At 37.7% G+C, this 25668-nt stretch overlaps 1 protein-coding gene across 2 annotated transcripts in view; it reads right to left on the bottom strand.

The window, feature by feature from the left end:
- PRKD1 (protein kinase D1) overlaps positions 1-25668 on the bottom strand; it is a 387321-nt gene that overhangs the window by 22069 nt on the left and 339584 nt on the right. For both annotated transcript variants that reach the window (XM_066342379.1, XM_066342378.1), the window contains 3 exons: positions 24826-24878; positions 22703-22775; positions 20248-20354 (listed from right to left, as the gene is read on the bottom strand). In XM_066342379.1, coding sequence (XP_066198476.1) covers positions 20248-20354; positions 22703-22775; positions 24826-24878 — 233 coding nt within the window. The remainder of the gene's footprint in view (positions 1-20247; positions 20355-22702; positions 22776-24825; positions 24879-25668) is intronic.

Raw genomic sequence — 25668 nt, forward strand, 5'->3', positions numbered from 1 at the left:
AAGCAAAATTACTTCTAACATTAGACAGGCCTCTCTAATGATGCCTAAGTCTGAATGACGGTCTGGGGTTATAACAAAAGCCTTTGATCATCTGACCTTTAATCTTTTTTCCCACACACAATAACAAAAAAAAATTCTGATATTTAAAAAATGATTATATATTCCATTTATATTTCAATGAGAAACAAACACAAATCATGAAAGAAACTACTTAAAGAAAAAAATAAAACAGAAACAAACTTAAATGTGCTAACAGCTGAACAGAGAAAAAAATAAATGCCTTATTTTAGGAAAAGCTCAATGATAAAATTGTATGTAAAATGAAGTTCCCACAAACAAGGTGAAATCGAAGCGGCTCACTCTCCAGGACTCACAGATGGCTGCGGGGTGTGAGCAGCAGAAGGGCCTGTGGGGGGATCTGCACTGCAGTTGTCCTCCGCGTTGCCCGTCGGCAAGGAGAGCCTGGCAGAGACTGGGTATGGAGCCCCACTACGGTTGGCAGAAGCTCCCAAACATGATGATAAGCTTTCTCTCAGAGTGTCCTTCCATTATTTGGCAGTTTTGATCTCTGCCTCAGATATCTGAGGAGTCATTGACTCTGATGCCTTCGTGCCCAGTCAGGTAGCACAGTATAGTCATGGAATAGAAAGTTGCTGAATGTGGTTCAAGAGACATCAGCACGTGCACACAATGGCCTTTCACCTCTATGAAATTAAACCGTTCAAATCTGGCTGCTTTAGATACTCAGCCTCCAGAGCTACTCTCCCTTGGTCAGAGCTGAAAACGTGGAGAGAGGGTGGGATTCACAAAACTCATACTCTTGACTTATCAGCTCAGCCTGCTGCTTCTGCTGGCTTTGTTTAATTCTATGAAGGTCAATAGATGACCTGGAAGCTCTCCCACCTACATTATCTGATATATATATAAATATATGATGTCAACCCTCATGTACCTCTCTACCTGTATTCCTCTAAGCATGTGAATTTTTGGAGGTACTAAAGTCCTTCACTCAATATATTCCTTTTTTCCTTTTCCCTCCTTCCCAGTATGACTTGAGGAGCATCCCTTATACAAAGAATTGTACTTCAATGTGTTTATCTAATTGGTGTATGCACAGAATGTTCTAGCATAGAAGTATGGAACAAATTATAAGATTGTTTTTGGTCAACTATGTTGGGCCCTGTTCACTGTAAATCTGAAGATTTTACAAATGTTCTTTAATTACATCTTTATGAAAAGGATTAAAGAAAATGTTACTATTTCTTGATAAAGAACTTTGAATGCACTTAGGTATATACATTTAAAAAAATTCAATAAAAGCCCTGAACTGAAGACCAGGTATATACAAATGTAAAAGAAATGTTTTGCAAAGTTTAAACTGACTAATTTGTTGTACTTGGCCTTTGATCTTTAATAAAAACCTTATGCTTTACAGGTTTGCTAAGGAATATATTGAGTGGGAGCTGAAAAGTCTTTCCAAAAGCACAATGACTTCATTTTTTTTTGGCACAGCTGATATAAAGTAAGTTGATGTTTTTAAACTTTAATATGTATGGTTGAGACAAGCCCATCATAAATGCTTACTCATGAGCTGTATTTTTTTTGCACTGAATCAAATGAACAAACTTGTTTTTTACATTTGACAGTAAAAACACAGAATATAAAGAATCATGCTGTATTTATCTATCCAGTCTACACTATACTGATGAAAAGTATTTCTTTAGCCTAAAGAGATAATATTTGAAGACTGGAAATAGAAAAAAAAATGGATCTTTTATTTTCTATTATCAAGCATAATTCATATAATCTTTTTAATACCTTAAGAGCAACTCTAGGATAAGCTTCCACCACACTGGTCCTTGTTCACAATTTAAATTTTCTCTTTAAAATGTATGATATATAAGCTTTTCTATGTAAAATAGCTATTTAACCTTTTCTTCCTAATGTCCCAAGTTACTGAGTTAATTAAAAAATGGCTTGACAATTGCAACACCAACTATGGCATACTTGTGTTTAGAAAGACTTTTTGCTAACTTCTCAGGAATTCAGATAATAAATTTCATGGCAGAGTAAGTACTACAGCACTCTCTGGCCATCTGTTTGTTACATTTAAGTAATCAGATTTTCAGGAAATGAAATACTTGGTCAAGTACAGAAAAGAACAGTGTCCATTCACACATAGCAGATTGATGACTTATCCATGGGGTGAATTTGAGTTGGTTGGAAGTCTGGGAGGAATTACTGTTTGGAGATCAAGATAAAATTTTTCCTGATTCAAGTTGCCTAGAGAATTCTTATATAATTAATGGAGTAGTCACTAAAAGTAAAAGCTTTTTATAAAAGTAACAATATTTTATATAAAGAAATAAAGATTTAGCTAATTATCATCTTTAAGTTTATATTTTATTTGTTATATTTCTGGATTTGTATTAATATTCATTTGTACCTATATTTAATTTTAATAGTGTTGCTTTATATATCACTCCATATATAGCTGTGATGAACTAAAGCTGTTATATTTTCCCCTCCTTGCTTCAGGATTCTTATACTAAAATACATGAAAGGTGGGAAAGAGGAGAATTAGAATCAACAACTTTTCAACAGGTTATTTAGGAGCAATACAGATCTAACACGTGGACTTCTGACTACTTTTCTATCAAGACAGCTAAATGATTTAGCTCTTATTGAGACAGAACAAAATAAACTAAAAAATGATGAGTCCAAGATCTAAATTCTAAATGCCAAGCAGAGTAGAAGGAAGAATGTCCACAGTGTTGTGGGTGGGGCCACGAGGTGCCGTTCTCAGAGGTACAGCACTCACAGGCTTGGCGGAGGTTCATTTCTGCCAGTTTACCAGTGTAGAGAGAGGAGCATACCATCTTATCCACCCCCTAATCACAGTCTCTTACAATTTATGCTTCCCTTAATGGCCCCAGAAATCACAATCACCTAATGTCTCATGAAGGGGAAATAGCATGTAATTCCCTGATAGATGCTAAAAAAAGTCATCATGTAGACAGCAGATGACTATAAAAAGACTCATTAAAGATAATACTCAGATTGATATGGGAAGCTGAGCTCTCTCTCCTAAATTCCAGAATCTTATATCCATCTGTGTTTTGGGTATGTTCATTTAAAGGAAAGATGTCTAACCATGGGAATTGAAGTCTTTCCTTTCCAACTCACTCTTCTGGTGTTTTCTTCTCTTGATGAAAAACCATCAGCCATCTTGGTCAGAAGCCAAGTCATACTAAATACTTACCTCTTCCTCAATTCCAAAACTAATTGATCTCCAAAATAAATAGAGTACCTCCTTAACTGCTCTCACCCTAACACCTCACCTTCATATCACCATGACAACCTTGGTCTAAGCCTTATCTCTTCCTTAGAAATCTGCCACAGCCTCCCAAGTGATCTTAAGTTGTGTTCTCCTGCAATCCAACTCATGAAGAGCTGCCACTGTGATCTTCCCAGAGGTGACTCTGAATCGTACCATCTTGCTCCAATTCCCTAATAACCACCTCCAGCTTTAGGAGGTGTATGCAGCACTCTAGTAAGGCACAGCAGGACCTTCCCTAACTGCTGCTTTCCCTTCTCCCACCCAAATACTTCTCCAGCTTCTTGTCTTCTTCTCCCCTTATCTACCCATCTCTTGGGCCATGCTAAACTATTTTTAGAACAAGCCAAGCTCTCTCTCTCTCTTTTCTACACATTCATACACAATGTTCTCTCAGCTGGAACCAGATTATTTTATCTAGCCTGACTACTAAGCTGTCAGGCAGCTTTCACTGACTCCCTGTCTGACTTGGCTGTCTCTCTGTTCTCACAGTCTTTGGTACAATCCTCTTTCATTAACAGTTAACCTGTTTAGTTATTGGTGAAGCTATATGTCTTACCAACGAGACTACAAGCTCCTTAAGCTTGTAATGTTGAATATATTTTCTCAATTATATTCCCAGTCAGAGTAAGCCTAGTGCCTGGTATGTATTAAATACCCAATATAAATTTGTAAATTTGATTGAAGGACGAAGATTCCCTGTATTTTTTAGTAATGCATAATATTCTTTGAGATTTAAATTATTTTATTGAAGATGTGCTGATACATAGCTGACATATTTAGTGATAGTACATTTTGCATCCAATATGGTCAATACTGATGTCCTCTCTTCAGGAAAAAAAAAGTACTAGACTTTTTCATTTTGAGTTCATTTCAATCTGCTAAGCAATTTCAGGATTCTGACAATAAATATGTTCAGAAGTAAAGATTTTTATGATAAATACCATGGATGTAATACCAGAGACGCCACCATTGGTATGAGTTGCAAAATGATTTTCTAAAGTCCCAAAGGTATAACAACAATATCCTGGTCTTTTCTAGGTAATGTTTCCTCAAAATATAGGAGATCTGGTCACTGCCTTTGTAAGTATAGCAGCATATTTATTAGGAATAAATATACAATTTTCCTACTACCTAAGTGATTTGCATTTCTTTTATATGTAGTTCTTAAAAAGGAGCTACTCTTCAGTTTCAGCTCATTCTCATAGCCCACAAGGAAACATTCACGGCGAGAGACAGCAAAGCAGCAGCAGTGTAAAGACCGCAGTCAGGATATTCCTTTCATGTTGCCCTGTCCCTCCCTGCCACCTCTCCCTTATAGGCCAGAGGAAAAACCATTTCCTAGGATTGCATTATTGTCCCAAGGCTGAGAACTGAAGCCCAGAGTGCGCTATTTCCATGATAATGGTCACTGTACTTCTACGCCCTTACTTGGGAAAGGCCTGGCAACTCTCTTTTTCTCCTGTTTTTGATTTGATTTTCCACAGGACGGACAGGACAAGAAAAGCCGTGAGGCCTGGAGTGTGACTTCGGGAGCACAGGCTCTGGACATGGCTGGCCTGGGTATGAATTCCAGCCCTGCCACTTCTCTCCTGACCTCCCTGTCTTCACATCTAAAATAGGGTAATAATGTGTCTGATCTTGTAACATAATGAGGACTTAAAATTTCAATGTATACAAAATACCTGAAATCACGCCTGGAACACAATAAAGGTTAGTAGTTGTTATTGTTGGGAAGATTTTCTGTAATTTTTAAAAGATCTGGGCCACATTTCTCTTTCTAGTGTGGTACAAGTATCCTCTGTGTGGCAGAAAACTTCCCTTTGCCTTTTACCTAAGAGAGGCTGCATCAGAAATGAACTGCCCTGAACTTGCTCCTCTGGTCCGTCCTCTCCCCCTCTCCCTCCCCCCTGCTGTGTGTAAGCTTCAGCGAGGGGAGCGGTGCTTCTCCTGTGATGTCAGCAGATGAAGGCTGTGGGCTGCACCACAGAAAGGCCTCAAAGTGAGGATGGAGTTCATGTGGTTATACAGTGTGAATGTGTTCCCGTTTCATGTTCAGTTGGAAAAACTCAATTTAAATAGGCTCGCAATTCAGCAGTTAGTTATCTTTCAGGAGGTAACATTTTTTGTGGAAAAATTTCATCCGTAAGATTTTAGAAACATACACTGATATTAATTAACCTAGGACAAAAAAAAATTTAACACATATTGTCGGAAGAATAAAGGCACACTATATTACTTCAACAACAAGTTCAGCTATAACGATCCATCCTTCCGGGAACAGGGATCACTGGCTGACTTTTAGATCAACGGGGCCCCAAACGAATTTAACCTATTAGGCTCTAGGAACTCAGAAATGTTCAGATCATACCTGGTAAAAACTGTTTGTTCATCCCATCCATCAGACCTGGCATATACAGTCACTTTTTTTGTGGCACTAAGTAGCACAGATAGACCATGATTAAATATAGTTCAAAATTTTGTGGGAGAAATAATAAATCAAAGCTTCTCCAGTAGCTGCTAATGACAATACATACATACTATGCTCAGATATCAAGAAAGGGAGTCGAGTGGATAGCTTATAAAGCACAATTTGCCATTATATTAGTTCATCTTAAATTAGCTGTAATTCTGTATATTCTGGTAAGTAACACTGGACCAAGAAATTAAAAAAAAAAAAAAAGACTAATTGAATATTTGCTTCACAAAAAAATGAACTGAGACCTGATGTCAAATGTCTGTAGCAATGTATACCCATAAAGCTATCTACACACCTCTCTGTCATTAAGCACTTTATCCTTATGGACATGCGTCAATCTAGCTTTAGATTCTAGGGTTGCTGCAGACATATGATAAATGCAAAAGGAAGAAGGACCTAAATGCAGAGGGGGGAAGGAGTATGCAGAAAACAACACATAAAAAACTGTCCTCATCATCTCTCATGTTGATTCCAGCCTTTCTTGACTTTTCACCAGGTGAAAATATTGTAAAAATACTTATTTGTTAGGCCCTGGTCGGTTGGCTCAGTGGTAGAGCGTTCGGCCTGGCGTGCAGAAGTCCCAGGTTCGATTCCCGGCCAGGGCACCCAGGAGAAGCGCCCATCTGCTTCTCCACCCCTCCCCCTCTACTTCCTCTCTGTCTCTCTCTTCCCCTCCGGCAGCCGAGGCTCCATTGGAGCAAAGATGGCCCGGGCGCTGGGGATGGCTCCTTGGCCTCTGCCCCAGGCGCTAGAGTGGCTCTGGTTGTGACAGAGCGAAGCCCAGGAGGGGCAGAGCATCACCCCCTGGTGGGCGTGCCGGGTGGATCCCGGTCGGGCACATGTGGGAGTCTGTCTGACTGTCTCTCTCCATTTCCAGCTTCAGAGAAATACCAAAAAAACCCCCCAAAAAACCAAAAAAAACACAAACAAACAACTTATTTGTTACCCATCACTAAGAATCTTTCATATTAGAGGTAGGAATGGGAAATTTTAAAAACAAAAAAAAAATGTCCTAGGCCCTGCATTTAGACTCAATCACTGAGGTCTCATTGGCACTGATGTTTGTATATGGCTGAAGTTGAGACTGTAAATTTAGCAGGTGGGTAATTTCTATCAATCAGAAAGACTTCAGGCCTGACCAGGTGGTGGCGCAGTGGATAAAGCATCGGCCTGGTACATGGAGGACCCAGGTTCAAAACCCCTAGGTCGCTGGCTTGAGCAAGGGGTCACTTGCTCTGCTGTAGCCACCCCCCCTCCATCAAGGCACATATGAGAAAGCAATCACTGAACAACTAAGAAGCTGCAATGAAGAATTGATGCTTCTCATCTCTCTCCCTTCCTGTCTGTCTGTCCTTTTCTCTGACTCTCTGTCAAAAAAACAACAACTCAGGAAAGACCTTCCCATAGCAAAGATCTTGTATGCATCAGAGTACATTCCTCTGCCCCCAACCAAGGTCATAGGTTCAAGTTGAACTCAGGCAAAACAGCATGGTATTTGAAAACCAGAAACGAAGGTTTCAAAGACAGAGAATAAATAACTGATAGATACCGTTAGAAAAAAAATCAGTATCGGTAAACTTTTCCCCAGAAAATTTAACCCCCGTTCCTCTATGCCATTACTCAGACTGTGTTTAGAAAAAAGACAAGAATTAAAAGTATGGCTTGCTAAAAGAAGAAATCTGGGATTGCTAGATCATTAGGTATACATTGTATTTGCTATCAAACATAGAAAATGGAGACACAGCTGAAACACATTTTTATTTCCTGTTAATCTACCTGGCTGAAAACATGAACACACAAATCCAATCTCGTCCTGGTATTAGATTTAAAATGTAATTTTTAACAAATCATATCACTGTAGCCCAGTTTTTATATTTAGATGTCAGCACTCGAGAAAGCATAACATACTATTATAATATGTTAAATGATCGGTGTAGACACATACTCCTTTTTCATGTCATATATCAGAGAGTGGGAACTAGAATACAGGGTCTACTGCACAGGGATAGAAATGAAACATTATGTGTAAAAAGGTCAAGTGGTGACATCTTACATTTGTGTAAGGGTTCCATGGTAAAATATGTTTATTCTCAAAATTAAACAAGTTCTTAAGTATGGGCCTTCTTAGAATCTTTAATAAGTGAAAGACTGTGTTCACTTTTAAGATGTGAATAACCTGGATATAGTACACAGTATTCTCTAAATTTTTTTAGAGGAAAATAAAACCCCCACCTCCTTCCAGAAATGAACTTGACTTTCTTCCGAAAATATGTTGGAAACACTGATGTAAAAAACACATTGTAGGCCCTGGCCGGTTGGCTTAGCGGTAGAGCGTCGGCCTGGCGTGCGGGGTACCCGGGTTCGATTCCCGGCCAGGGCACATAGGAGAGGCGCCCATTTGCTTCTCCACCCCACCCTCCTTCCTCTCTGTCTCTCTCTTCCCCTCTCGCAGCCAAGGCTCCATTGGAGCAAAGATGGCCCGGGTGCTGGGATGGCTCCTTGGCCTCTGCCCCAGGCGCTAGAGTGGCTCTGGTTGCGGCAGAGCGACGCCCGGGAGGGGCAGAGCATCGCCCCCTGGTGGGCAGAGCATCGTGCCGTCGGGCGCATGCGGGAGTCAGTCTTGACTGTCTCTCCCCGTTTCCAGCTTCAGAAAAAAAAATACAAAAAAAAAAACAAAAAAAAAATACAAAAAAACAAACAAACAAAAAAACCCCACATTGTACAGGCCTAAGTGGTGGTGCAGTGGATACAGCGTTGGACTAGGACGCAGAGGACCCAGGTTGAAACCTCAAGGTAACTGGCTTGAGCGAGGGTTCATCCATTTTGAGTGCGGGCTCACCAGCTTGAGCGTGGGGTCACTGGCTTGAGCGAGGGGTCACTTGGTCTGCTATAGCCCCCCGGTCAAGGCACATATGAGAAAGCAATCAATGAACAACTAAGGAGCTGCAACGAAGAGCTGATGCTTCTCATCTCTCTCCTTCCTGTCTATCCCTATCTGTCCCTCTCTCTATCTGTCTCTGTCACAAACAACAACAACAACAAAACCACATTGTACATTATTTAATTTAGTTCCCCCAAACATCCCTGTGAAGCAAGCATACCAAGTCAGATGAATTCTGAACTAGGGAATCCAGGATTTAAAAAATTATAATTACCAAAAATAAAAAACTTTTGATTTGGAACCTTATCTTTTGACAGTAAGTTTTCACTATGACTAACTTCTATTTGAAAAATTTCCTGTTCATTTTTTATAATAAATTTTTGTTTTCTTTTTTTCTCTATTTTAGACATATATATGTATAATCTATAGGCTTTAATTTTTGGAACACGAAGAGAAAATTATCTTAGAACTGTAGAACATGTCTCAAGAAACAATTTCAAGTTAATTCTTTGTGCAATAAAATACAAAGAAAGAAATACTTAAGAAATATACTAAACATATAGATGAAACCACAAAAGTGAGGCAGGAGAGTCGGCACAGGGAACAGAGGACCCAGGCTCTACCCCTTCCCTCCCCTTCTTGGTTAGGACATTGAAAATGTGACTTGTGACCAGACACATATCCTGTCGCTGCGTCCTCCCAGTTTCCTGATATAAGGAATGGTTAAGACAAAAATCAGTCTTAGCCAGAGTTGGTAGCCATGTTGACCTACATCCCAGTGGAAGCCACTCTGCCCTTCAGACCACCATGACAGTTCAAAGAAAACTAAAGAAAGAGCCACCATCAGAAAAGGAGGGACGGAGATGAGCTGTACCAGTGACCACACCCAGTATCAGGGGCCACTAACCACTCTAATTCTCTCCCCTTGCCCATAGCTGATAAAATCCTCCACCCAGAACCTCTTGGCGCAACTCATTCTGAGTTTGCCTGTATTCCCTTTGAGCACGTACTGTCACTTCAATAAACCTGTTGTGCTTTGCTGAATCTCCCTGTCTCACTCCTGAATTTTTTTCCTGTGTGGCAACAAGAACCTGAGTACTGTTCCTGGGTTGAGGCCTCTCTTGGCCTCTCTGTGAGCCCTCTGGCATCAAAAGTATAAACTAATTCTCTGACTATACACTAAAAGAGAAGGTACTCAAATTTTGCATATTTTTTCTCCAAAAAAAGCAAAATTGACTCCATAATTTAAAAAAAAATCAACAGTTTTGCAAAAGTTTTCATTTTTCCAGTCACACCTGGCAACATTTTTCTCTGGTTTTCTATGATTATCTCTTCTCCATCTACTCTTGATCATCTTTTTAGACTAAGAGAACAAAGCCATGTATTTACAAGATATAAATTTAATCTTGCTCCATGAAGACAAATTACTGTGTTTTTTAGACAAAAAGGAAGGAAGATTAGGAATACTTTTTTGTTTTGTTGGCGTGCAATGAAATTCTATATCTATCTCCCTAGTTCCTTCAGTTGCGGCGACAGAATTTGTTACACAGACACTTACTAATGTCTACCAGGGCCCAGGCATGTGTTAAGGCATGTTCAGCCCTACCCCAGGCTTTGAGTCAAATACATGTTCTCTGTTATGATGAAATTTTATGTGTCTCCAGGTTCCCTACTTAGAAAATTCAATGTCAAGTTATTTGATCTTGTTCCTAGAGCAAAAAGTGCCTAGACTTACAACTCAGTGGTGGCAAACTAATAAGATCTAGTAAGTATGAAATAGTCACTGTGTGTCAGGCATTGAAGAAATTCACAAATTATCACATTCTCATGTCAATGAGTTTTCTTAGACAGGAAAACTGAGGCACAGAGAGCTTAAGCAATTTATGCAAGCTCTTAAGAACTCTTAAGTACAAGTCTAAAATTAGAATCCAGGAAGTCTAATGTTCTTTAAACACTATGTTATATATTATCTTATTTCTTCCCTTGGACTCAAGTTCACTTAGGATTTGGGTACTACCTGTTCTAACTAGTATACTACGGGAGCCATGATCTCACAACCTATCTGAACATGCAGTCTGGATTCCTGAATACTGCCTATTGTCAGTTTTCCCACCACATGTATCCCACCCCAGTACCTGTTATGACTTTCATCTGTCAATTTGTATTGACAATTTGGATTCCCTATCTTCCTGACTGGAAGGACTTCTTCCCTACAGCTTATTCTATTATGAACCATCACAGTGTTGTTCTGTTACCAAACGCCCTCCTGGTCTTGATGTTCCACTGTCTATCAAGGTAAAACTCTGATTATATTCTCTGATTTCTTTTGTACCTAATATACAATTTCTATTCCAGGGCTCAACTTTAGAGACAGCCAGTAATATCTGGAATGAACTGCTATTCTACAAACTTTTCCTGCTCATCAAATATCAGAATGTTGTAATTAAAGCCTAAAATTTAATGATTTATCTATATAAAAGGTATTATAAAAAAATCCTGAGAAGGAATTTAAGAAAATACAGTATGTGACTTCAGACAATGTTGTCAAATGTTAATTAAATACCTGTAATAACTTTTCTACTATGCTAGGCCTTGTAGAAGTTGAAAAAAATAAAGCATTGCTAAGACCTTCAAATTGCCTATGATCTAATTATTACATAGGAAGCATTTAAAATAAATATTAAGGTACTACTTTATACTAAGTAAAAACCACAAATAAAAAGAAGATATGTAAACTAGCACAAGACAGAGGAATGGTGGATCTTGAAGATCAATCAAATATTGATGAGCCAAGTAAGCCAAGATTGGCATCCAGGCTTGTAACTAAAAGCTGAGCAATGGCCACAGGTTAAGAGTATAATAGTCTGACAGGCGATGGCGCTGTGAGATAGAGCGTCAGACTGGGATGCGGAGGACCCAGGTGAACCCGAGCTTATCTGGCTTGAGCACGAGCTCACCAGCTTGAGCCCAAAGGTTGCTGCTGGCTTGAGCAAGGGGTCACTCGCCCTGCTGTAGCCCTCCGGTCAAGGCACATATGAGAAAGCAATCACTGAACAACTATGGAGTTGCAATGAAGAATTGATGCTTCTCATCTCTCCTTTCCTGTCTGTCTGTCTCTGTCTGTCCCTCTCTCTCTCAGTAAAAAAGAAAAAAAAAAGAAAAAAGAGAAAAAAGAGTATGATAAAGGCAATGACTTAAAAAGACATGAAAAACTCAGTTGAATAGGAGAGAGAGAGTCCAGTGAGATAACTTACAATGTTGAAAGACAGGACAAGTAGATAGGTTTAAGGAAATAAGAAAAAGAAAATTACTAAGCTAGGGAGAGATAAGATGGAAGCCCCACTATAGACTCATCAGGTTCTGGTCTTCAGGATGGACCAGGGAAAAGGAAAGACCAGGAAGATGGTGATGATGGAGGGAGAGGGAGAGGACAGAGCTATCAGGAATATCACCAGTTCCAGTAATCAGGCATGAATTTAAAAGCCTGGTCTAGACTAGAGGCAATAGAAATGTTAGGGTTGAAGCCAAGTCGTCTTTGTAAAAAGTTGGGGGTATTGTGACTGTCACTACTGGCTAAGAGCTTTCTTGCCTTTTAACATTCTTCCTATGTATGTCATCTCTAAATACTGAAGTCATCATAACAATTTCTTTTTCCAAATATTTCAATAACTTACAGCCATCCAAGCATAATAAAATCCAATTGATTTGGCACACTATCTGATGTTCTCTATGAACTCACACAAAACCTATTTCCTGGTTTTACTGTATACTCTGTATCCCTGTAGCAGTCCCCAAACTAAGAGCAGATCTTCGGGAACAGAAAAAATGTTAAGAGATATGTAAGCAGAGAAATAGTTGTAAGAAAATCAGTTTTGTTTAAATCTGTGTTTCTGGCCCTGGACGGTTGGCTCAGTGGTAGAGTGTTGGCCTGGCATGCAGAAGTCCCGGGTTCGATTCCCGGCCAGGGCACACAGGAGAAGCGCCCATCTGCTTCTCCACCCCTCCCCCTCTCCTTCCTCTCTGTCTCTCTCTTCCCCTCCCGCCGCGAGGCTCCATTGGAGCAAAGATGGCCCGGGCGCTGGGGATGGCTCCTTGGCCTCTGCCCCAGGTGCTAGAGTGGCTCTGGTCCCGGCAGAGTGACACCCCCTGGTGGGCAGAGCGTCGCCCCCTGGTGGGCGTGCCGGGTGGATCCCGGTCGGGTGCATGCGGAGTCTGTCTGACTGTCTCTCCCCGTTTCCAGCTTCAGAAAAATACAAAAAATAAATAAATAAATAAATAAATAAATAAATAAATAAATAAATAAATAAATCTGTATTTCTACAGCCTGGCACATGGGAGGCATGCTTCTCACACATTCCAAATGACAAGAGTGCCGTTGGAAAATCCTCCTGGAGAAAATAAACAGAAAATTTGAAATACTGTGTCGGCATAAAGAGAATGACCTTAATAACTGCAAAATAATTATTTTCCAACTCACTTTCTAATTCATGCTTTCAACACAATAAGAGCAGGATTTAATGAATTTATTAACAGAAGATTAAAATAAATTTCTAAAGATAAATCACTTTTTTTGGCTTAAAACTTGGCTTCTACATTTTAAAAAATAAAAATTGTTGCTGAACTCTGTATAATTCAAAGAATAAGTAATACCCACCCACTAAACTATCAACTAAATTAATAATCATTCTTATTAAATAATCCATTTTAGCAACATTTTATTTTTTATGCTAAACAAGCAAAGAACAAAATTTATAGAATATTTATCTTGCTTGATACAGCTTTTACCAATAATAATTGTAATGATAGCTTAATCCAGAATGCTTTAAATATTAAAAATATAATAAAAATTAAAAATAGTACTTATTTTATTGTGAATAATTATGAAGAGTACCAATAAAAGACTTTCAAGTACAAAAATATAAAAGCATATTATATTACGATATTATATTCACAGAAAACAAAAAAAGTTGTAAAATATACTATTGTTAAAAAAGAGGTTATTCATGTATTTCTAAGAGATTGATAAAGAATTTCAAATGTCTATGATATTTAAATTCTAATGCATTTAAAGGAGTATTATAACAGCTTTATTTTCAAATACCAGTATTTCCAATACACTACAAAATTAAGACTCTTTAAACTTCTGACAAAATTGTTTTAGCTATCAACGTAAACATACATATGCAGGTACAAAAGTTTTTAGAACTGTTTTAATGATGAAAAATATTTGAAGATCATTTTTCTAAAATAATCTTAAATTTTCTACTCATTTTTCACAGAATATTTATCTTGCTGAGGTCACCCCTCAGCTTAATGGCCCCTTCCATTACTTCTTATCAAACTCAAGATTTCATCAAAGTTCTATTCCTCTTGGAACTCCTCTCCGGATTCCAGTTTCCTGGCCTCTGTCATAATCCCTGACTTCTTCCAGGCTATCCTGGCTTATAGCTACATGCAACTGACTGTCCAAATAGATGATAAACATCTTAAAGATTTCATTCATTTTTATATGGCCCAGATGCCCTATAAATTACCTTGTTGTATGAAGAAAGGAAGTGCTTCACAGGTTCTAATGAATGACTTAATATTTTCCTTAACTGAAGAAAAAGGATTCTTGGATAAGAACATGGAAGAATGACAGCAAAATAAGACAAAATTAGGGAGCGAGTATCCTGCTGGGAAAGACATTAGGATTAAGCATTTGGTTTTAGGCTGGTTGGTTTGAATTAACAGCGGCAGAGCAAAGCGGAGGTGTCGTAAGGTAAGGTCAGAAACATGAAACTGTAGTATCAATGAAAATCAGAGCTCAAGAATGACCTGCGAAGAGATGACAGATGACTCTCTTTTAAAGTGATGACCTTGGGACTTGGACATGAGCTGCAAAGTATAGAATGGTGACAACAATTCCAGTGCCATGCGGACTTTTCCTGTGGTGAACTTTCCTGGACTCCTGCTCCCTGTGACAGCTCCTAACAGACGGAACTGTGGTTGGGTTGCATTTTTCAGGGATTTGGCATGGTGATGGGGCCAACTTGGACTTGGGGAACATGTTAAGGACACTACTCATTCATGGATTCTTGCCGTATTGGCCAAGAGTTTGCTTAAAGGTTGTTAATCACTGTAAAAAAAATAGAGGACTGGATGAAGAAGATGGGGCACATATACACCATGGTATATTATTCAGCTAGGAGAAATGGTGACATTGGATCACTTATAGCGGAATGGTGGAGTCTTGGTAGCATTGTGCGGGGTGAAATAAGCAAATCAGAAAAAAACAGGAACTGCAGGATTCCATACATTGGTGGGACATAAAAGCGAGACTAAGAGGCATGAACAGGAGTGTGGTGGCTATGGGGGGTGGGGGAAGGGAAGGAGGGAGAGGGGGAGGGGGAGGGGTAGAGAGAGAACTGGATGGAGGGTGGCGCGGAGGACGATCTCTCTTCGGGTGATGGGTATGCAACAGAACTAAATGACAAGATAACCTGGAAATGTTTTCTTTGAATGTATGTACCCTGATTTATTGATGTCACCCCATTAAAATAAAAATTTATTTATAAAAAAAAATAAATAAAATAAAGTGATGACCTCACTCTGCAATGAGTTCCAAACTAGCAGAGATCATTTAGATGAATGAAAGGAGAAGTTCCAGAAGCAGCTTGGGGAGCTGGAAGGGAAAGAAAATAGGAAGGACTTGTTAAGTGCAGGGGTGTGTGAGGAGTGAGACTGGAAAAGGAGCAAAGAACCCACACCTGCTGGGCCGAGATTAGTCAATGGGTAGAGGTGTATGGCTAATCTACGGAACAAGAACCGAAAGCAGAGTACGACTCCACATAGGTGGGCTATAAAACTGAGACTCATGGACATAGATAAAAGGGAAGGGGTGACCAGGGGGAGGGGGATGGAAGGGAGGGCATGTGGGGGAAGGGTGTAAAGAGGGACAAATATAAGGTGATAGAAAATGATTTGACTTTGGGTGATGGGTATACACATAATCAACAGTTCCAATGCTATAGAAACCTATGTACTCTTACTGATCAATGTCACCCTGTTAAATTTAATTTTCTAAATAAAAAAAAAATAAAAAAAAGAAAGAAAGCAGAGGAGAGCACCCGTCCTGAGTGTGGCAGTACAGAAGGGACTGCAGCTGTGAAGGCAGCCAGAGAAATCAAGACAGCTCTTTGTTGTCACTGTTGCTTTAATTTTTGGTTAAGAAAGGCTTGAATGAGACGAGAAATGTCTCATAATAAAGAAACCAGAAAGATGAGGGTAATTTTATGAGATAAGTGCAAGGGGTTATATTTAATTTATGGCCTGTAAAATTCTCATGTATATTTTTCTATATTCTTTATTCTATGTTCAGTACTTTTATAATTCTAAAATGCTTTCAATACATTGTATCATAAACAGAAGCTCTGGTATAGTTCCTTATCTAGATAAATAAAAGTTGTTAATTTAGAAAAAGAAAAAAGACTAATAGTAAATCCATTAAAATTATATTCATAAGTATTGTCTTAACACTTTTTATACATTGTGATATTATGTTAGAAAATAAAAATTAATGTTGACCAAAAACCTCTGTTGATAAATTATGTTAAATATATCATTCCAATGTTACTTGCATTAGATTGTTTTAAGACTTTTATTTATTCATTTTAGAGAGAAGAGAGAGACAGAGAAGGGAGGGGTGGAGGATCAGGAAGCATCAACTCGCATATGTGTCTTAACCAGGCAAGCCCAGGATTTATACCAGCAACCTTGGCATTCCAGGTCAATGCTTTATCTACTGCACCACCACACGTCAGGTTAGATATTTAAAAAAACATTTTTTTTATTCAGTTAGAGGAGGGAAGGCAGAGACAGACCCCCGCATGCTCCTCGACTGGGATCTACCCGGCAAGCTCACTAGGGTGTGATGCTGTGTTGCTAAGCAACCGAGCTCTTCTTAGCACTTGAGTTGGAGGCAATGTTGCCATCCTCAGCTCCCCAGCAAGTTGGTGGAGGCAAACGCGCTTCAATCGAGCCATGGCTGTAGGAGGGCAAGAGAAACAGAGAGAGAGAGAGAGAGAGAGAGAGAGAGAGAGAGAAGCAAGAGGGGGATGGGTGGAGAAGCAGATGGGTGCATCTCCTTTGTGCACTGACTGGGAATTGAACCCAGGACATCCACATGCTGGGAAGACATTCTACTACTGAGCAAACCAGCTAGGGCCAAGTTAGATTTTAAATTTCTAATTTTTCTATAATATACTTGCATCTCATAAAGGTCAATTTTTGGAAATATACCTAACAATAATAAAACAACGATCTTTTTCTGATTTTGTTGACATGAATAAAAAATAACAGTTTCAAAATGCCATATATTTTTAATCGTTATAAAATTTAAAATAACAATATAAATAGGATCTCTCGCAAATTTTAAGAAATAATTTTAACACCTATGTTAACTAACATCTTTCTGAAACATAATAATAATTATTTATTACAGATAATGAAAATAGCCATTCTACATGATATAAATAAGGGACAGCTAAGCTGTAAGATTCACGCTTGCCTCAAATTTTCAACTGTTGAAAAACATGTAAAGAGTTTAGTTTATATGACTGAATCAGACTTTGGAAAGCCCTCACCTATGATATATACAGAAGATGAAATGGAAAAAAATAAAACAAGAAACAATTCTACTTTTTTGCACATTCTATAACTTTGAAGTCTTGTATAAGCTAGGGTACTTTTTTACAAACATAGAAACAAATATAAATTTGACCAGAAGACTGTGTGAAGAGGACTTTCAAGATCAGCTGCTTCAACCCACACAATTCCCTTATGGAGAATCAGAAGGAGGAAGGGAACCTGACAGAAGTTGCTAGACTCTGGGTACAACCATAAACTAGGACAACAACTTTCATAAGCTATGAACCACAAGGCAGAAGATACTAAATGCTTCTGGGTATCACATTTATATCCAGAGGGACAGAAACCTTCCCCACCACTCAACTGACTTCAATGATGTGATGGTGCTTTTTCTGAACACATCAGTCAGTCAATCAGAATTCCAATCCCCAAACCCTATCCCCATCACACTCTGAATTTTCAGGTTAAAAAGGTAAGCTTTTTATTTTGATTCAAAATGGGGCAATGAGCACTTTCAAAAAATAAATCACACACAATCCTTCTTAACTAACCAACCACTTAACCATTAATAGGAATACAATCTAGACTTTTGCAACCAGGCTGGCCACAACGTGCGTCATCCTATGCGACATGATGGTGTTTCTGTACAATTTTAATTCAACAAATATTCATTCAACAAATATGTGCTAAACACCCAACATGTGCCAGGTGTTCAGGATATATCAGTAAATAAACAATGATATTTGCTCTCCTGATGGGTATATTCTGTGTTCTAGCTGGAGGGTCCAGCGCTGCGGAGGGAACCCACCCACACACACACAAAAATCTGTAACAGGCTAGAAGGTGGTAAGTGTTACGGAAAAACAAAACACAGACCAGAGTAAAAGGCATACAGGGGTAGAGGTGGGGAGGATGTTTGAGTGGATTGTAGTTTTAAATAAGTTGTGAGAATGATGCTTACACAGTTGGTGATATTTGAGCAAACCCAAAGGAGGTGAACTTGAACTTCCTGTCTCTGGATACTGAATTACAATCTTTCCTGAGAGGCTGATATATCTGACAGTGGTAAAGGGTTCAAGCATTTTTTTCATTTGTTTCAGCTGAGGGACATGAGGAGTTTCCTATTTTTGGTGAACAAATTTTGAAATAATTGTCAACTTTATGGTAAAGTATGAACTCCTGAACCTGTTACTGCATATAATTAAGCCAAGCCTTAATAAGATTCACTGTACAGGTTACATGATAGAAAATTCAACACATAAATATGTAGCAGAAAAAAGGTATAGTTGTATGATATAAGTTAAAGACCCAGGAGATCAAAGACCTGGGTTTCTTTGTCCCCCTATATCCACCGGATGCAGAACAGTGCTTAGCCTATGATATGTATTCAATCAGTATGAGTTAGATGAATGAAGCAAAGAATGGTTGGGGAGACAGGGAATGTGTTAACTGATGAGATTTTGAGAGTTCAGGCCATAATACAAGAGGTGTTTGATCTCTTCATACGCTCAAGGGGCATAATTTGACTTAACCTAACCTCTTTTTAGAAAACCATGTTATAATAAAAATTGTGCCAAATATCTGAGTTGCATCTAAGTTGTTGACTGCATCTATTCTTTTAGAGGAGGAGATGGGAGGCAGTTTATGCAAGTGTATTTTATTTCTCTACCTCACTACAGAGGCATTAACCTGGGTTGATAGGTTCAGGAAATCCAATGAAAAGGCATCATACAGAAAAATCAAACCTTCAACATCTAGTCAGTCTTCTGCAATTGCAATGAAATGTAAGACATGGCCATGTGAACCATGAAAGTCCTCTTATGTCCTGTAAGGAAGGAAGGACAAGTATCTCCATATGATATGTCAGCTCTGGAGGCTGGCATGCTGCAGAGGAATCTGTCTTCGGGACACCATGCGGGAATGGAGACTGCAAGAGCAAGGGCCAGGTCTCGGAAGATGCCATTTACTAAGTTTCAGATGTCATCTGCAGCTCAATGTTGCCAAGTTAAGAATAAAAAAAAAAATCTTTTTTGGTAACTGATTATAAATCACTGAGCTATGAATCTGTGAATGGCATCTTCAAAGCTGTGGTTATCTTCCCCACAAAAACGGAGAATGACGTACAAGTCCTCTGTGTTACATTAGTTGTTCAAAAGCACAAAACCACCATCTTTAGAAATTCTGAATCCCACAAAAATCTGTTATTATTTCTAGTTTTCTGTATATACCTGAGCTCCTTTAGGGTAGAGATCATATCTTTTCCAACTTTGAATTGAATGAAACTCAATAAATGGCTGTTATATGAAACAATATGAAACAAAGAAATCCAGTGTTTCATTTCGTTAGCAATGTACAAATGAGAACTATTCAATAAAACTATGAATTAGAAATTATGATCAGCATGCTTGACAAGTAGAGAGTTATGGCAATTATATAAAAATGGGCATTTATCAACAGCCTAAATTTTCTAGAGTGGATAGCTATTTTGACCATGTTTAGCTAATAATTGCTCAGTTTCTTTCTGTGCTATAGAGAACATTTTAATGATTAAAAAATATATATCACCTAATACCTTTTATTAACAAATTCTGGCTTTAAAAAAGGGACTGTTACTAATGACAAGAGTTAAGTAACATGCTTAATACTAACTGAAAGGTTTCCAGTTCGAGACAAAGAAGACATTAATAAAATCAAGTTGATGTGATTCTCAGACATGTATTATTCATTTACCAGATAGGCTGACAGTTACATACTTCATTCATATAATTATCACAGCATACAGAAGAAATGTTTATGAAGGCAAAGTCATTTATAATGTAAAATAAAATGGTCTTAGCCTGTCCACTAGGAGCAAATGCTGAAATACTACTCATTTAATAAATATTAATAACATATTAAAACATAAAATAAAAAAATGAGTACCTGTAGAATTGCAACCTCATTACGAAGCTGGCTTTCTTGTTTTGTTGGAAATCTTAATTTGTCAATGATTTTAATAGCGACATCTCTTCCTGTTTTACGATGTTTTCCTTTAAAATAAAAAAGGGACACATTAGCATAATATTATTAAATATCATCTATATTAAAGAACTCCAGAATTTACAGAAATGCCTATAGAAATTTATTTGGAGAAACATATAGAAAATGTTTCTCCAAATACATTAACATTTCTGATGCGTACTGACTTATATCCATAAAGATTTTATTTCTTGTTTACAGTCATACTTCCCTGAATGTGCCCTATCTCGTCTGATCTAAAAAGATTTAATTTGTCTTTATTATTCTAAATCCTATTATATACGATGAAATTAGCCATACTTTAAAACACAAAAGAACTGGAACAATAAAGCTATATATATCAAAAAGCTGATAGTTTTCACAAAAACATATGTTTTAGAAACAGGATATAGATCTACTTAATATAGAAAATACTCATACCACCAGCACAATGCTCTCCTTAAAAATTTCAAATTCCTGATAAGAAAGTATAATTTTAAATTCCTGATCAACTAATATGTGTTATAATGCAAAAAATAAGTCTTGTCTCTGTCACTTACTATCTTTATGATCTTAAGCAAATCACTTAAAACTTGAGTTTTAGAACTCAAATGATGGAGAATCAGATGAAATAAAATATGTAAAGTACACACAGAGTCCAGATAACTATACAGAGTTCAAAATGTTAGTTATCACCATCACTGTCATTATCATTGAGACAAGATAGGCCATTTGTATACATTCTGTTCCATTTAATTATCAACATATCTCTGAGGAAGTCTCTACAGCATCCTCAAACTCTTAACTTCGATGCTACTATATAGTAGTAAGTATTAAATATGGTCATGTTAACTGAATCTAAAAATGAAAAAGAAACTGAAAATGGGCCCAATAACTCAAATTTTTTGTCACATACAAACTAACTTGAAATTCCATTATTTCAACATTTGTTATAAATCTAGTGCTCCTTCCCCCTAAATCTCACTCTTGCTATTCTTTCTGACTACATTAGAGACAGCTTCCTTTCACTGTCACATTGTCTCATCATGTTGTCTGCTTCTTTAGCATCATTCCTTACTCTTGGAATCACTGCAATTTTTATTCCAACTTAGCCACTTTTCTGCAACTATTCTCTTCAAGGTCACAGCTTTTGTCTTTATTCTTCCGGCACTATAGTCCTTGACCTCTCTTCTGAGACTCTGATGTCATCTACTTCATCTGCTATGTGCCTAGTCTTGACTTTGCAGTCTTCCTTGTGGAGGCCTCCTCCTAAGTATGCCCCTTCGATGTTGGAAGTTATAAATTATCGGGCACCTGCTGGTCTCTCTAAACTCACCTGCCACGCCTGCCTCACCCCCACATTATGTGCAGCAATGGATATTTACCAGGTTCTATATATCATGATTTATTTTGCATGTGATGATTATACTGCAGAGCAATGCTCTGTGATGAATGTGATCTCCCCTATTAAATGTTATATATTAACAAAGAATACAAGGGTTGCTGAGTCATTGATAGATTTGCCATCAAAAAAAAGCATTTGAGGCCTGACCTGTGGTGGCGTAGTGGATAAAGCGTCAACCTGGAAATGCTGAGGTCACCGGTTCGAAACCCTGGGCTTGCCTGGTTAAGGCACATATGGGAGTTGATGCTTCCAGCTCCTCCCCCCTAGCCGGATATCGAACCCGGGACTCCTGCATGCCAGGCCGACGCTCTACCACTGAGCCACCAGCCAGGGCCTATTATGGCCTTTTATAGACAGGTAAAACAAATATTATGTGTTTTGTAAAGACTTGAAAAAATAATAGAATTGGCTAGAATCTAAAACAGCACTGGGGAAAACAATAAATTCACCAAATGAGCTTGACAATAAGAAAAAAGATAAAAATAATTAGTATTTCATTTTTAATAATTAAAAAACTCAAATCTTAATGAAATACATATATTGTTAAAATATTAGAATTAAAAGATTTTCTGTGTCTAGTTACATAATTAAATTTCTATGGAGTTCTGATAAAATACGTTAAAAGGAAATGAAAGTAATTTTTTATGAATTACAACTTCCTGGTTTCTCACTGTTTGGTCTAAATAAACAAATATTTAACCAGTATTGTGTATCGAGTTTGTCCATATTTAAGCAAAAGAAGTTTTTCAGGACTAGAAAACCTTATGTTTCAAAAAACAAATGTACCAATTTTCCAACTAGTGAATTTGAAAATTCATTAGAAATTTCTAAAAATGTAAAACAGAGAGACTTACATACATAAAAGCATATATACACACAGCTCTTGTTCTTTTTATTTTTCTTGGAGATATTATTTTAACAAACAGAAGTAGCTAAAAATTTAAATTAATAAAAACACATAGTGAACTAACCTACCTCCATAAACAATTCCAAATTGCCCAGAACCCAGTACTTCATCAGGAAAAATCTGATATACTGTGCTGATGTCCTGTAGGAGTACAAGTCCAGTAAAAACAAACATTAAGTGGAACAAAACATTAGTCTAATAAATTACATACTAAGGTTATCACAACAACTACTAAATATTTTAAACAAATTGCAAATGCTAGGTGAAATCTGCAATACGATCACAATATTCAAAGTACACTCTTAATGGAATATTGTAATGTTTTGAAACACATTTTGCTCTTAAACAGAGAAATGTCCAACGAAATAAGATATAAGACTCTACAATGTCATTTGTTGTCAATATGCAAAAAAGGATTTGTTTACTGAGATGGCTATTTAGAAATATGGGTTAAATCATCATAAATCTGTGTGAGTCCAGATCCCAACCATTCCATTCCTTATGGCTAGAATGGTGAGGTTGCTTCCTTGTCAATCATGCTCACCCAGCTGAATCTAAACTGAAGGAAGGGGGCTGAATCCCTGTAAGTGAGATGCAGGCACTATGGAAGGATGACAGCCCACTATGAAACTCTCATCTGCGCAGTAACCAAAGTCTTCCATTTTTGACGCTCCTAGCGGTAGCAAGTTCCAAATGTCTACTCTTTTCCTCTTTGAAATAATAATTACTAAATAAAGCATTATGTTTTAATTTATGTTTCAGTCTATAATTTGATGACCATACTAATGAAAGCATGATGCAATACTTTGCCACTTTATATACTCCCCTTATAGCATCCAATGGAATTTTCTGCCTATCCTCCACTAATGCTCTTTGTTCATTCAAAAAGAAGTCCTTTAACATGAAATCCCAACCTCCTCATATCCTATTGAGGCCTATCCTTTTCTTCTGTCCTTCCCCCTCAAAAACAACTACAAATTGTCTCTGTCCTGCGATCCACTCAGAGTGAATTGAAGGTTGTCTGAAGACAAGAAAGTGAATGAATATGACTCCGGCATTCTGATTCCAAGCTACTCCATCTTTCTCTGATAGCTTAATGGCCCTCCCAGAATTTTTAACGGACAACCTTGGCCAAACAGGGTAAAACAATTCCACAGCTATCTAGAATTTCCTAGTGTCTTTTAAGTTAACCTATATTTCCCAAAGTCTTCTCTGGCTAACAAGAGCAATAGGAACCTACAGATCTTTACAAAGCTGTCTTGTGATAGAGAGTACAAAAATTCATCGAATCTTCACTATGGAGGTTTCCCAATTCTCTCTAATCTTTGGTTTTCTATTTACTTTACGCCAATTTAGCAAAGGTTGCAAAGCTATACATTCTAGTGATAAGCAGTTCCATGGAATGTATTCTTTAAAAAATACACTGAGATGTAACTAAGGCTGTAAACTCTCCTTTTGGTCATAAAATAGCAGACAAAACACAGCAAATGACCTGAATCACAGAATGAGGTGAGAAAGGCCTTCCTTATTACTTTTGGAATATTTGCCATAGCGACAAAGCATAACAAATAAAGCAAACATATCCCATAGTGTTAATTATTTTATAATATGTCTGATCTTTAATTTTCAAAAATTGAGCTGAAAGGACGGAATTATGTGGCCCAGGTGACAAAAATGCAGAGTGTAGACACATAAAATCTAACTGACACCGCTTTCTAAGATTTCCTTGATACGTACAAGTGGTGTATCTGTACCTCCTTGTCACATGATAGCATTCCTCAGAAGCAATCAAGAAATGAGAATAAGGGCATGTTTAAGCTATTCATGCAACTCAAAAAAATTATTTTACCTTATTTGGTATTGTGTTAATATCATCCATTAAAAAGTCTAGTACCAAGATGGGCAAATGTGTGAAAAATCAGGCATTGATTTATAATTGTTTGAGATGAATAAATTCCTATCATTCTCAACAGTACAGAATAGATTCTAGATAAATCACCAAAAGAATCCATATAATATAATGTTTTTAAAATCTTATGGAAGAAAGCTACCCAAACAGACCCTATTTTATTCCCTAGAAAACACTAAAAAATTAAAATGTTAGGTAAGTAAAATATATTTTCTGATGCCTTATTTTCCAATAAAAAACCACATCACCAAGTTTTATATATATAACTAAATACATACTTACCACATTTTCTTGAATCTGGCAATTGGATACTGAAATACTCACAGAAATATCTCCTGGAAATACAAGTTAAAAATACACAAAGGAAGTAAGCGGTAACAGCATAACCAGTAAACACATAGTTATTAATCAAACTGCAGGGATATTTTTAAATCATAGCAATTAGATTTTTCTATAAAAATATCTATCAGACTATTTCTCCCCTTTAACTACTACAGATTTATTTAGTACTTTGTTTTGAAAATAATTTATTTCAGTTTAGAGTTCGGAGTCACAAAGACTTGAGTTCAAATACTGTCTTGTCACTTTGTAGCTGTAGGTCAAGCTGAGACAACTAAATCTCTCTAGGGCCTGATTTCCTCCCCTGGAAGATAGGCACATCATGAATGCTCACCTGTTGGGGTGGTTCTAGGCATTAAATTAGAGAACCTATGTGCTTAGCACCAAAATCAGTGTATATTTTCTATTGATATGCACAGTAGTCGGAGAGATCAATTAAGAAGTTGTCATACATGATCAGATAATACAGTGTGACGTGAAAAATGGAGGTTCCTCCCCAGAGGCTTTATTCCTGATTTATATAATGTATTTATTATATTAAATATAATAAATACATTATTATATTTAAAACTACATTTTTATAGCCCTGGCCAGTTGGCTCAGTGGTAGAAAGTTGGCCTAGTGTGCATGAGTCCCGGGTTCGATTCCCAGCCAAGGCACACAGGAGAAGCGCCCATCTGCTTCTCCACCCCTCCCCCTCTCCTTCCTCTCTGTCTCTCTCTTCCCCTCCTGCAGCCAAGGCTCCATTGGAGCAAAGTTGGCCCGGGCGCTGAGGATGGCTCTACA

This window comes from Saccopteryx leptura, chromosome 6 (genome assembly GCF_036850995.1).
Source record: "Saccopteryx leptura isolate mSacLep1 chromosome 6, mSacLep1_pri_phased_curated, whole genome shotgun sequence".
NCBI classification, from domain to species: Eukaryota; Metazoa; Chordata; class Mammalia; order Chiroptera; family Emballonuridae; genus Saccopteryx; species Saccopteryx leptura.